General features: G+C 39.8%; 1 protein-coding gene across 32 annotated transcripts in view; it reads right to left on the bottom strand.

Moving 5' to 3' along the window:
- Positions 1-12011, bottom strand: part of UNC79 (unc-79 homolog, NALCN channel complex subunit) — a 320681-nt gene that overhangs the window by 90743 nt on the left and 217927 nt on the right. For 26 of the 32 annotated variants that reach the window (XM_045060452.1, XM_045060454.1, XM_045060457.1 and 23 more), the window contains 5 exons: positions 7852-8138; positions 5387-5569; positions 4637-4799; positions 1975-2124; positions 174-1391 (listed from right to left, as the gene is read on the bottom strand). In XM_045060452.1, the coding sequence (XP_044916387.1) occupies positions 174-1391; positions 1975-2124; positions 4637-4799; positions 5387-5569; positions 7852-8138 (2001 nt within the window). The remainder of the gene's footprint in view (positions 1-173; positions 1392-1974; positions 2125-4636; positions 4800-5386; positions 5570-7851; positions 8139-12011) is intronic. The other 6 variants (XM_045060443.1, XM_045060447.1, XM_045060463.1 and 3 more) reach the window with 4 other exon arrangements.

Below are 12011 nucleotides of genomic sequence, written 5' to 3'. Positions count from 1 at the left end.
AACACACTCTAGTAAGCAGGAGGCATTCGGAATGATTCTGAAGCAATTATAATGTCACTCCCTGACATTATAAGATTGAGACTTCGATGCCTAGTCAGTGAGAGACCCTAACAAGAAAGAGGCACAGACCCGATCGAACACAAGGCTGGGAGAAAAGAGAGAGAGGCGCTTACCTGGATCTTTCTGTTCTCCCAGCTTGTCTAGAATGTTGAAGGAAATGTCCAGGTACTCTCTCTGGATGGCACTGACAGCGATCTTCCTCTGTTTTCTCTGCCTGGGAACAATCTGGATCTTGAATTCGGACTCCTCAGCGCCCTCCTCTTCGGTCTTCCTCTCCGGATTCTGTTCTGTATCCGATTCGGCACTGGCTTCCCCCTTCTCACTTTCCACTGGGTTCTCAGCATCCTCGGGGACTTTGAGGAGGACGGTTTTTACCCCTGAACTTGGCATCGGCCCACTGGGCTTCTCCTCCTGGATGCTGGGCTCTGGGCTATCGTCCAGTGACACCTCAGGGACAGCATATGACTTCTGAAGGAGGTCTCGTTTCTGCTTCAGCGTCAGCGGGCTGCCACAGGGAAAGTCCTGTGGCTCCCCCAGCTTTGATAATTCTGCGGAGTCCGCGGGGTCCTCCAGAGCTATGAGCGCCGAGTCCGTGGCACCTGCTGACTGGTTGTTTCCTGAGTCCTTGGAAGAAAAGTCTTTGGAACAATCCTCCACGCTCACTTGCACAAGGGGAGGCGTGCTGAGGCTGGGGACAGAGCGGGGGCTGGGGACTGAGGGAGAGGAGGTGGCCTTCTTAGCAGAGGCCCCCTCACTTCCCGGGCCCGTGGTCTCCTCTTCTTCATCGCTCTCTACTATTCGGAGAGGGGGAAGGGGCTCAAACACAAGGGAGTCGCTGTCAGACGTTGAGAGCACCGAGCGTTTCTCAGGCCCAGATGTTGAATCGGAGGACAAATCTATCAGATCTAAATCCTCTTTAGGAGCAGGCTTTACAGGAGAATCAACCTTGACCTCAAACGTCTCCATGCAGTTTAACCGAACTTCGGGTATCACGGGCCTGCGAGCTTCCTGGAAACTTTCCATTGCGGGGTTCTCGGGTGGTTCGGGGTCGTCGGGCCGAGTAGCAGAATTCTGTCTGGGACGTCCGTGGTCATGTCTTTGCATGATGTAAGCGGCATGGACGGGAGGCTTATCTAGGTCACACCGGTCTATGCAGGACTTCCTCCGGTGCTCGTCTAATGTAAACAAGAGGGAGTCTGCATTCCCTATATCAAGAGATTTTTGTTTTAAAGAGCGCAGCTTTTTTTTCTGAATGCTTTCTTCTCTCACACAGTGCAGAATGCTGTCTTGTAATGCACCCGTTTCTCTATATTCGGCCAGTTCTATTTCACCTGATTAAAACAGAAAAAGCTAGTACTATTTTACTTGGAGACGTCACCATTTTTCCCCCTCATACTTGGGCACACAATTGGCATAAATCATAACCACAATCCCGGCTCCAATAGGAGGTAAAACTGACTTTCTGGCCAAGTTTTTATAAAGTTCAATTCTAATTTTGAAAACCAGAAAAACTCTGGAATGAAAGAACCCGAAATGGCAGTTTAAGATCTTATTTCCAAAATCAGGCTTCAGGATAATTCCTCAGCTCTATTCATTTGTGCACAGGAGAGGGGAATCGCTTTTGGCTGAGGCAGATCTAGGAAACTGTATTCAAATTGTGTGGAAGAGAAGCAAACATTTTGCAACAAATCAAATCAAGCAATGGCCCTCTAAGACGATCATGACGTTAATGATGTATCCATCCAGTCACGTATATATATAAGTGCATATATATATATACTGTTTGTGCATACATATATATAAAATCAACGGTATTAAAATGTGTAGTAACATAATAAAAGTAAGATTTCACCCCAAACAAACGGTAGAGTACAACATTTCTGCATAAAATTACTAAGAGGAAAAAATTCATACTTCTCTGAACATTCATCTCAACCGGCTGATATTTCACCATTTTGCTGCCGCCTATTCTTTTCAATCTTGCAAAAAAAGTTTGAGACTCTTTATTGCAGGGTCCAGTAGGTGTATCATGAATATCAGATTCATCAAAAACACTATCTTCTTCTAATTGGGGAGAGAAAGTCAAAATTACACTTAGGAGGTTATTCTCTCTTAGGCTGTGTCTACACAAGCATTTCAATGAAAGCATGAGGGAACAAAGTCTGAGGTGGTTTCTACACCAGCTCAAGTTCTGGCCACAGCTTGGTATTTCATCCAGATGTCAAATTATCCAAATGTTGACAGAGCAACCTGTTACAAGGTGGCTCTCATTTCCCATGTGACAACTGGCAGCACTTTCAAGAGAGGCATCTCAATATTCCAGTAGGGCCTTCGTGGGGACACTTTTCCAATGCTCTTAAAATCGGATAACGCATACATTTCGGGAATCTGTGACACTCCTTGAACATGCCTGCTTTGGGTGAATTTTCAGGCTAATTTGGCAAAAGAGAATTCGACACAATGAGTAGGTCTTGCCCTTTCCAAAAACATATGCCTTCCTGGGATTTGAGAACTGGCATAGACACAGCCTAACAGTACATGCACCTTATACTTTGTGAATGCAAAATACTGTACTCTACATTTGGTAATGAGACACACGACACACAGAAAAAGCTTAGAGAAGCCACTGGTCATTTCAAAAGCTCCACAAATGATTATGGACTGAAAGAGTAAACAAAGGAAAAAGAAAACAGAAAATAACATTCCCCCCTATTAAAGTAAGACCCTTCTCTGGGGAGTTTGCCATGTGTAACTGTTATGAATCCTAGAAAGCCTCTTTGACGCCGATGATCCTGAGGCTCCGTAAACAAACCTGTCACTTAGAGTGCCTAGCAAGATTATTTCTGGTACTCTTTTATCCCTATTTAGCTACTTTAAACCAAAGATAAACCCAAAAACATATTAATGAGGAAAGGCTTTCCATGTTGCAACCCACAAAGTTCAGTTGATAAATTTTCTTCTTTCATCTTTTGGAAAAGCCAAAGCCCTATACAAAGCAGCAAAACAAAACAAAACAAAACAAAACACTACAAAAATGCATTTAATACCACAATAAACATAATTAACCTACTAGTCAAGGTGAATATCACTGAAATCATAGTACTTGGCCTATTTTTATGTCTACCCATATGACAAAATAAGGCTCGGGTGTATTATAGCGATTTAAGATTTCTTGAGCATTCGGGGAGTACAAGAGAGAGCCAAATTTTAAGGATTAATCCTGTCCTAAGACACAAGACTCTACCACTAAATGAAATTTGAAGCAGCAGATGATAGATAATCATACTAATCTCTTTGGGTCAAATAATAACTGTTAATGATCAAAATGATACAAAACGTCTGCAAAGAAGACAAAGCCTATCAGATCCCCACGTTTCTGGGGAGATGCCACACAATGATCTGTTCTATTTCTTTACATCCTTTAAAAAATATATTCCCTTTCGAAAAATACAGTTTTCAAGGAAATAGTTATGTGACTTCCGTTAGATAATTTTGAAATAATTCTCAAAACATACTGAATGAGAGATGGAAGGACTTCAAGATGGCTCCTCCCATTCAGAAAGGCTCATCTGAGACTGGCCCAAATGCTGAGCCCAGATTGAGGACCTCTGTAGTTTAATTGAGTCTATCCAATTTTCCAGAAGCTAGGACCGAAGCTGGTAGACAAGATATTCTTCAGGAAGGATTGGAGTGCTACCAGAACTTAAAGAACTTCGGTCTCACAGTTCCCGTCTACGGCCAACCTAGATTCTTGGACCTTTTAGCAATAAATGAACACTGGTCCAGTCCATCCTAGTGAGGTATTTCCAGAGCAGTCCTAACAAGTCAGAATCTACACAAAGGGTCATGGGGTGCTTGGCCTTCTCCCAGGATTAGATTAGATGATGTCACCTTTCACAAGTCTAGACACCTTGTGACTTGCACTAAAGACATACACCTTGGTTCTTCATCTCTCATCTGAAAACATCCAGGCTGGGATTTTACTCTATCTAAAGTTTCATTCTACTGCCTTCTTTGCAGAAAAGCTATCAATATAAAAAGTGTTGATACTGGAAATAATTTAAACCCACGCAGCAAAAATTGCATTTCAGTTGCCGTAAATCAATTCGTACTGAACAAGGAGGCTAGGAAGAAGCAATTGAGCGAATTTAGATTCCATTCAAATCTGTGAGCACAAAGTTCAGGAGGAAACTAGAGACGACAAGATTATGGCTCATGGTTCCACGGAGTGCTGACCAAGATGTATTTCACAGCCCAAAACAAGATGCTTCCAACGCACAGGAAAAGGCTTACAAAGGCTACTTAACCAAACTGCCGACAATTTTTTTTTTTTACAACACATTTCTCATGAAATGGGCTTTAAAAGCATATCAGTTATTTCTCTGGAATGCTCGTTTAAAAAAAATTAAAGCAGCAACATTCATAGGAAAGTTGGAACGTTAACGAAGCAGTAGGCGGTTTTTTGATTCCAGAATGATACCAGGGGGCGTTCCACTATCTCCTAAGAAAAACATTGTCCAGAAATGTATTACATATTCAAGCTAAGTTTGGGGTAGAATTGAGACAGGTAAAGTACCTTTTTCTTTTTCGCTGTATCTGCTTATGTTACTGTTGTCACTGTACAAAGGTCCTGCCGTGGCATGGGGCTTGCAGCTATGATACTGTGCATTGAGTGTATTGACTGTTATGTGAATCAGATGCAGCAGGACCTTGCTGATATCACAGTCTCGGTATGGATACTGCTCAATAAAATGGAAGGAGAAAAATATAAACAGTTATTTTGAAGGGTAACTTTTTCCACTTGATCTTGCTAGATGTTTTTCTCAGTATTTCTCGGGGTGATAAAAAGAAATATACAGAAAAGCAAAACCGTTAAGTTTTTATTATGGTCTTATTTTGACAAGGGATCACATTCCCTTCTACTTGTACAAACCACAGACGGCAATGCGTGCCAGTTCACAGTTACAATTCCTTTCAAGGAAATTCTCTGGCATGAACGCAATTTTAAATATTTTCTTTGTTTTCTGACATAATAATTAAAACAAAGATAAAATCTGAGATTCTGACCATAAACAGAGATTGTTGATCTCAGTAGCCTACAATTTGTTATTTTTTGTTTTTGACATTTATAGCACCTCCACTGGCCTGGTCTCTATTTCTATTTCTATTCCCATGGATTTTGACTTCTCAACACTAATTGTACATCATGATTCTTTCTCTGAAGGTCAAATTACTCTCCTACAAAATTCTCAAATTAGATCTCTTCAGTGTTCTCCTCTCTAAGAGAATCATTGCACCCTAAAAAGGAGTGACGACAGCCACTCACCTTGTAAAGGATGACAAGCAAGGCCTTCAACCACATCTGCCGGATGTGAGGTTTTAGGGACCAGAGGGAACAACGAGGTGGCTGTTGGAAATAATGCCGTAGCTGAGGACAAGAGCAGTATTTGAGCACCTGAACCACCAAGGGGAGAAGGTGTTTGCCCAAATTAATGTTATAGTCCATAACCTGAAAGAGGAAGAATACTAGTAACTGAAGGAAAGCTGTAAAGAACGTTCGCAAGCCTAAAGGAAAATTTGAACCATCAGAACAATAGGCAAAATATTTAAAAGGCATTTCACAAAATATTAACAGTAATGGCCAATGAACAAAGAAGGGGAAATGTTAAACCCCACAAGAAATTAAAAACTTGCAAATTAAAATCATTTGAATCCACTTAATTATCTAATTGTTTAATGTATCCACTAAATTATGAATTAAAAATAAAATTTTATCTATTAAAATGTCCTATTAAACTATTAACTAGAATTAAACTAGAATCAATTAAAACACCCACTATTGGTAATCACTGGGGAAAACAGGCATTCTCAGATGTCACTGGCAAGAGTATTATTCAACACAGCCTTTCAGGAGAGCAAGTTAGCAATATCTATTCAGAAGTAAGAAAAAGTACTCACAGCCCCCAATACAGATTTAAATAAATCTTAAGGAAAAAAATCAGACAACTGTTGCAAGATGTATACATAAAGATATCCAGCCTTATAGTCACTCCAAATTTGAAAATAACCTCCATAGTCAATAATACGAGATTAGTTAAGTGAAAGATTGTTTGTATGACAACACTATGTAGCCATGAAATGGGATATGATACAAATTTATTTACATGATATCGACTTCATAATAAAGTTTAAAAGAGGTTACATATATTTATCCACATGTATAATATGATCCCATTATTGTAGAAAATATGTGTGCACATACATATACATGTATATATGTATATATGAATGTATATAAATTTGGAGCCAGCAGTATACACCAAAATGTTAGTGACTTATTTTGTCATGGGTTTCCTGGAGATTTGTATTTAATCTTTTGCTTTATTAAAATAAATATGCATAATATAAATATAGAAAGAGAGTAGGGGGTGCCAGGGTGGCACAGTCCATTAAGCGTCCAACCCTTGATCTCAGCTGAGGTCATGATCTCAGGGTTCATGAGTTTGAGCCCTGTATCGGGCTCTGCACTGACAGTGCAGAGCCTGCTTGGGATTCTGTCTCTCCTTCTCTCTGCCCCTCCCCTGCCTGTGCTCTCTCACTTTCAAAATAAACTTAAAAAAATTTTTTTTTTTTTAAAAAGAGAGTAGTGAGGGAAGAAAAGAGGAAGGGAGGGGAGTCTGTACCTGAAATGGAGGATCCCTTCATCATAAACAACTGAGTATTCGTGCTGATCCGTCTAGTTACCAGGATCAGCAAAAAACAACTACATACATATTGCTGCCAATTTGCTTATCTGTGTTCATTATATTACAATCTATTTGAACTAATTGATAAAAGCTACCATCACTGAGCTCCTACCATGAGACAGGCACTGATTAAAGGCTTTGCAATACGGTGTCTCTAATCTTTCAAAAACAAAAATATGTTACTAATGAGCAAAGAAGCAGGGGATGCCTAAGGCCATAACAGTTAAGAACAGTGGCAGAGTTGAAATTCATATCAATTTCTCTCTAGCCCCATGTTCGACACCCGTTGCAGATTGGTTCTGGAGAGTGAGATTTGTAGCACTGGTCAAATTAGGCATACATATACCCAATAATAACATTAATTCTGCCCTCTATCCGTATCTGAAAGGAATTCTCACAGGGGTGGATAAGATACGTGTGCAGGATGTTCACTGCTGAGCTGTATGGAGTGGTGAGTAGATGGGAGCAATATGAGTGTCCATCACTGGGGGAATGACTATCCATCACGGGGGGACTGGATAGTTAAAGCATGGTAAATGTACACCATGGTGTAAAATTCGGCAGTGAGCAGTAACAGACAACACGGAAAAAGCCAGTGATGATAATGTAACATGGAGTAAGTCGTATGATTAACTCAATTCTCCACTTGAAGCCAAAAAAGATACGAGATTTTTAAAAACCCAGAAACAAAAATTCTACACTCCCTTACTGTTTAATGGGTAGAGTTTCAGTTTAGGACAATGAAGAAGTTCTAGAGATAGATAGTGGTTACATAACAATGCAATTACACTTAATGCCACTGAATTATATACTTAAAAGTGGCTAAAATGGTAAATTTTATGTTAGGTATGTTTCACTCCTGCCCCCACCCCAAAATTCTATACTCCCTGTAAGTCTTACTCATCTCATACTCCTTTCTACACACCCCTACCTGAGAAAGTGACTTGTGTAAACCTTTACACAAAACCAATGTTGGCCAAATGGAACTTAATGACTTGCTTCTCCTAAAACCCCAACAACAGGGCTCCCGAAAGCTTACACTTACTTGGGCAATTCCTGCAATAAACGCATTAAAGCAAGTTGACAGGCGCATTTTTTGAGGTGCGATCATGAAGCAACCTTCCTGTTGGTCATAGCCGAGTAAGACGTACAGGTGCCGCTTGACTGTGTTGAAGGCCTTCGCACTGCTGATGTCTGACTCGGCACTGCTCTCGTCCTTGGCCATGAACTTCATGAGCACTGTGATCAGCTGGTGAACTGTCTGGTGGTCGATCCCAGCATCTTCGGGGAGCAAGTCCTTGATGGTGTTGTCATTCTCAGGAGACTGTTGTCCTGTCAGTGCAAGAAAGGCCATCAGTGAGTGGCTCCCTCACAGGGAAGTTCACACTAAAATCACACTAAATGGTGTCGATAAAGCACCATTCTAGCTGCTTCCACTAAATATTGAAAGGGTCTGTTCTGGACAAATTTAAAGGCAAACTATGGCTACCGAGCAAAGCATTAGTCCAGGGGTGGATGTTACTGTGTCCATCCACGACCAAGTAATTTGGGAGTAATAAGGGAATAGAAATAAAAATAAGGTACTAGAAAGCACGGTTATCTTTGAACAGCAATAAAAATACCTAAATAAGCTTTGCATTTAGCAATTTTTTAAGTCTCTGGGCAAAGTTTTATCTTCAATGATAAAGATAAGTTTCTCTTCCAGCTTTGTAAAATAAGCACATAAAGATAACCACAAAAATAATATCCTAAAATCCACTGAGCACAAAAACATCCACCGAGTTATTTTGTTTAAACTATTATCTCAATTCAGATATGTTCATCAATCAGCTGGTTGGGGTGGCAGGGGGTGGGGTGGGGGAGTAAAGTTTTCTTTTCCAAATCCTGAGATATTAGCAGTGTGTGCTCTTTGAAGGATATAGTCAAAGTTATAAATAGTAAATTATAGTCCCTGCTATATGTAATGAGAAACATATAAGGGAGGGGACAGACAGAAAGAAAGAAGCATGAGCTTTTGAAAACAGAAAAGTATCACATGAAGGTGAGCTGAGAGTTTACATGGAAAGAAAAAATACCTCAGTCCTTGACTTACTCTTAACCTAACAAATAATTGTATCTGAGCAGCTCCCTGACACTGACTTTGTCTCTGTTATTTTTCAAAGTCAAAAATTATACCCTGTCTCCACTTGTTTTTCTGCCTCTTCTGATCTGGCTTGGTTTGGGACTTTTGGTGAAGGAAGAGTGAGATTAGCTCTTCTATATTTGTTTGGGGCCTTATTCAAGGGTTATTTGGGGTTTGAATTCGTGCCCTTTCTTTGACAGGCAACATCAGAATTTCTCAGTTGAAAACAAGGTTTTTGCCTGGTGGCTTAGGTGACACACACCAGCACTCTCGTCTCTCATTCTGCCAGAAAAGTTCTGCTAAACAATGACAGGCTTTGGTTACAAACCATTATAAACCAGACCTTGATTATATCCGGTATAATTGTGGGATGAAGGCTACAAAGAGGAGGTAGGTAGTAATTTATATCCATTAACGCCTCAACTAATTTGGCCAAGTCTCAATCTTTCAGGACACACCCAAGAGAAACGAGAAAGAGGAAATACTACTTCTGGGGACTGAGGAAACCAGCTGTCTCAAGGCCAAACACCTCCCTAGAGCAGTGGCATGAAAGTAATGTCAACTTCAGAATTTACTAGTTTAGAAGTACATGTGAGGTAACAAGCTTGGCTGTCTAGTTTTCCCCAAATGCTCAGAATAATGTTTGTCTGTTCAAGAGTGATATACTGAGAAGGGGTCATTGGCAGTGGGTGAACAGCAACATTGTCAACTAAGTCTAAGAGCCTCTCATTTAGGAGAAACCACCCGACAAACGTCAATAGGACCCTAGGACATTAACATTTTCTATCTCATAGAGTCTGTGTATGAAGAGTAAATGCGTGCAATGTACTTTAGAGAAGGTTTCACCAAAAACTATTCCTATAAAACCTAAGGACTGTTTATTACAGTGTTCTATATGCATCCATAACAGTGATCAATAATTTGCTAACACCATTATTTATGAGGCACACATCAGCCATCAGGAAAAAATAAGTCATTTATGTGGAACACCCTATTTTACCACGAGGCCAGAAATGTGAAACATTGCTGTATATTACAATTAAATTAAATGTCTGAAATAGAAGATCAGACCAAAAGCAATACCTATGTAAATCCTCATAAAACAAAATAGGAAAAGTTTAGAGAACCATCTTTCTGGCATTGAAAAATATTTAATCTTGATTTTTTTTTTTCTCTTCTCCAGACTATTACTTTACAACTAGAAGGAATTATTGCTTTGGGCAAGATCAGGCCAAGAATGTCACAAGTGTGAGAATGTAGGCCCCCTGCAGGGTTCAATGTTATTGTAACAGCAAGTGATGGCTGTTACAATATAGCTCCATTCCTCAATTTATTTCAGCTGGGGGTGGGGGGTGGGGGCAAAATTTAAGGGACTTTGTATCACTGTCCTGTGCAGCCACCTCCAAGTTCGGACTGGCTAGACTCCAAAATCCCCGTGTTAAAAATGGAACGAAGGAGCGTTTGCGAAGGAGTCGCTCTTTGTTTATGGCCCTGAGTATCCAGGGACCTCAGTACAGAAGTAAGGGGATTCCAAACAAGGCTGAACTAAGACACTGGCTCCTCATATCATTCCATCCTAGTTCAGGTCTAGAAAACAAATCATCAGACTTCATCTTTTAAATATTTCAAAATCCTTCCCATTGTAAGTAGACGTTCGTTCAAAAAGTATGTAACCTAACCTTTCTGGTCAAATCGTATTTTCCTAACGATTAAGTACCACTTCACGAATGCCCTATTTCCATTTGAAATATATCTTCATTGATCTTCAGTGTTTTAGCTTTAAGTTTGCTGCTCTTTCTTTGCTTCCCCTGAATAAGCAATAACAAGTGATCTTTAACCATTAAATGTACTGAAAAAAAAAAAAAAACAAGAAATAGTTGATGAAACCTTTCGCATAAAGTGGAAAAAAAAAATCTTTCAATCCAAAATTCACTCCTCTAGTGTGGGCTTTGCAAGTCTATGCTGTGTCTATTATCTTTCTTTACAACAGCATAAGTTTGTCACTGGGACACTCTCCATAAAAAAAAAAAAAAAAAAAGTTTCCTTAATCAAATCCCTAAGAAAAATGAGCTTAGAAAAGCTGGAGTTTTCTTTATTGATAAGGACAGTATTACTGGCTCAGTTATCTACAAAGGGTATGAAATTTCCATTTTAAAACTGAAGGACTATGATATTTTCTCTAAGATGTGACAATTAAAACACTTTGGAATTCTAGTTTTGAATCATAGTCTATGAAATTCCTGTATCTGTTTTTAACTATGGAGATTTAACGTGTTGAATTTTTGCTTTTACCATTTCTCTAAAGAAAAATGTAAGTATCTTTATAATCGTGAGGCAGAGTTACTCCTACCATAAATTTATCATGGACTGTTTCCATCATAATCTGTCCACAGAGTGGCACAACTGATTGAAACTCCAAAGTGTAATATAATTTTATTTATTTGATGATTTGAAACCAGGCAGGATCAGGATCTGCTTTTCCAGACTTATCTCCTATTACTCCACCCCAAATGGTCAACATTCTTACAAGCTGGGCTACACGTGGATCTCAGAACATAGCCAATACTTTCCCACCTTTGTATCTTTGCTCAGGGTGATATACTCTCCCAGCACCCCCAACCCCAGCCAATCTCATCCTATGAATCTCAGAAGCCATTCTTACTACATATCCCCACCCTCCTCTCAGCCTCTCAGAATTTAGGGTGTGATCCCTAAATTCTATAAATCCCCAAAGACAAGAGAAGAGGGAAGATGGGAGAGAAGAATGGGGGGAAATTTCCATTATCATTTCCTAACTCTCATGTGGCAAACTGCAAGGCAGAACTTTTTTTTTTTTTTAATTTACATCCAAATTAGTTAGCATACAGTGCAACAATGATTTCAGGAGTTGATTCCTTAATGCCCCTTACCCATTTAGCCCATCCCCTCTCCCACATCCCCTCCAGTAACCCTCTGTTTGTTCTATTTAAGAGTCTGTTTTGTCCCCCTCCCTGTTTTTATATTATTTTTGCTTCCCTTCCCTTATGTTCATCTCTTCTGTGTCTTAAAGTTCTCATATGAGTGAAGTCATATGATATTTGTCT

The sequence above is a fragment of the Felis catus genome, chromosome B3 (genome assembly GCF_018350175.1).
Source record: "Felis catus isolate Fca126 chromosome B3, F.catus_Fca126_mat1.0, whole genome shotgun sequence".
NCBI classification, from domain to species: Eukaryota; Metazoa; Chordata; class Mammalia; order Carnivora; family Felidae; genus Felis; species Felis catus.
This window is presented reverse-complemented; position numbering and strand designations above follow the sequence as displayed.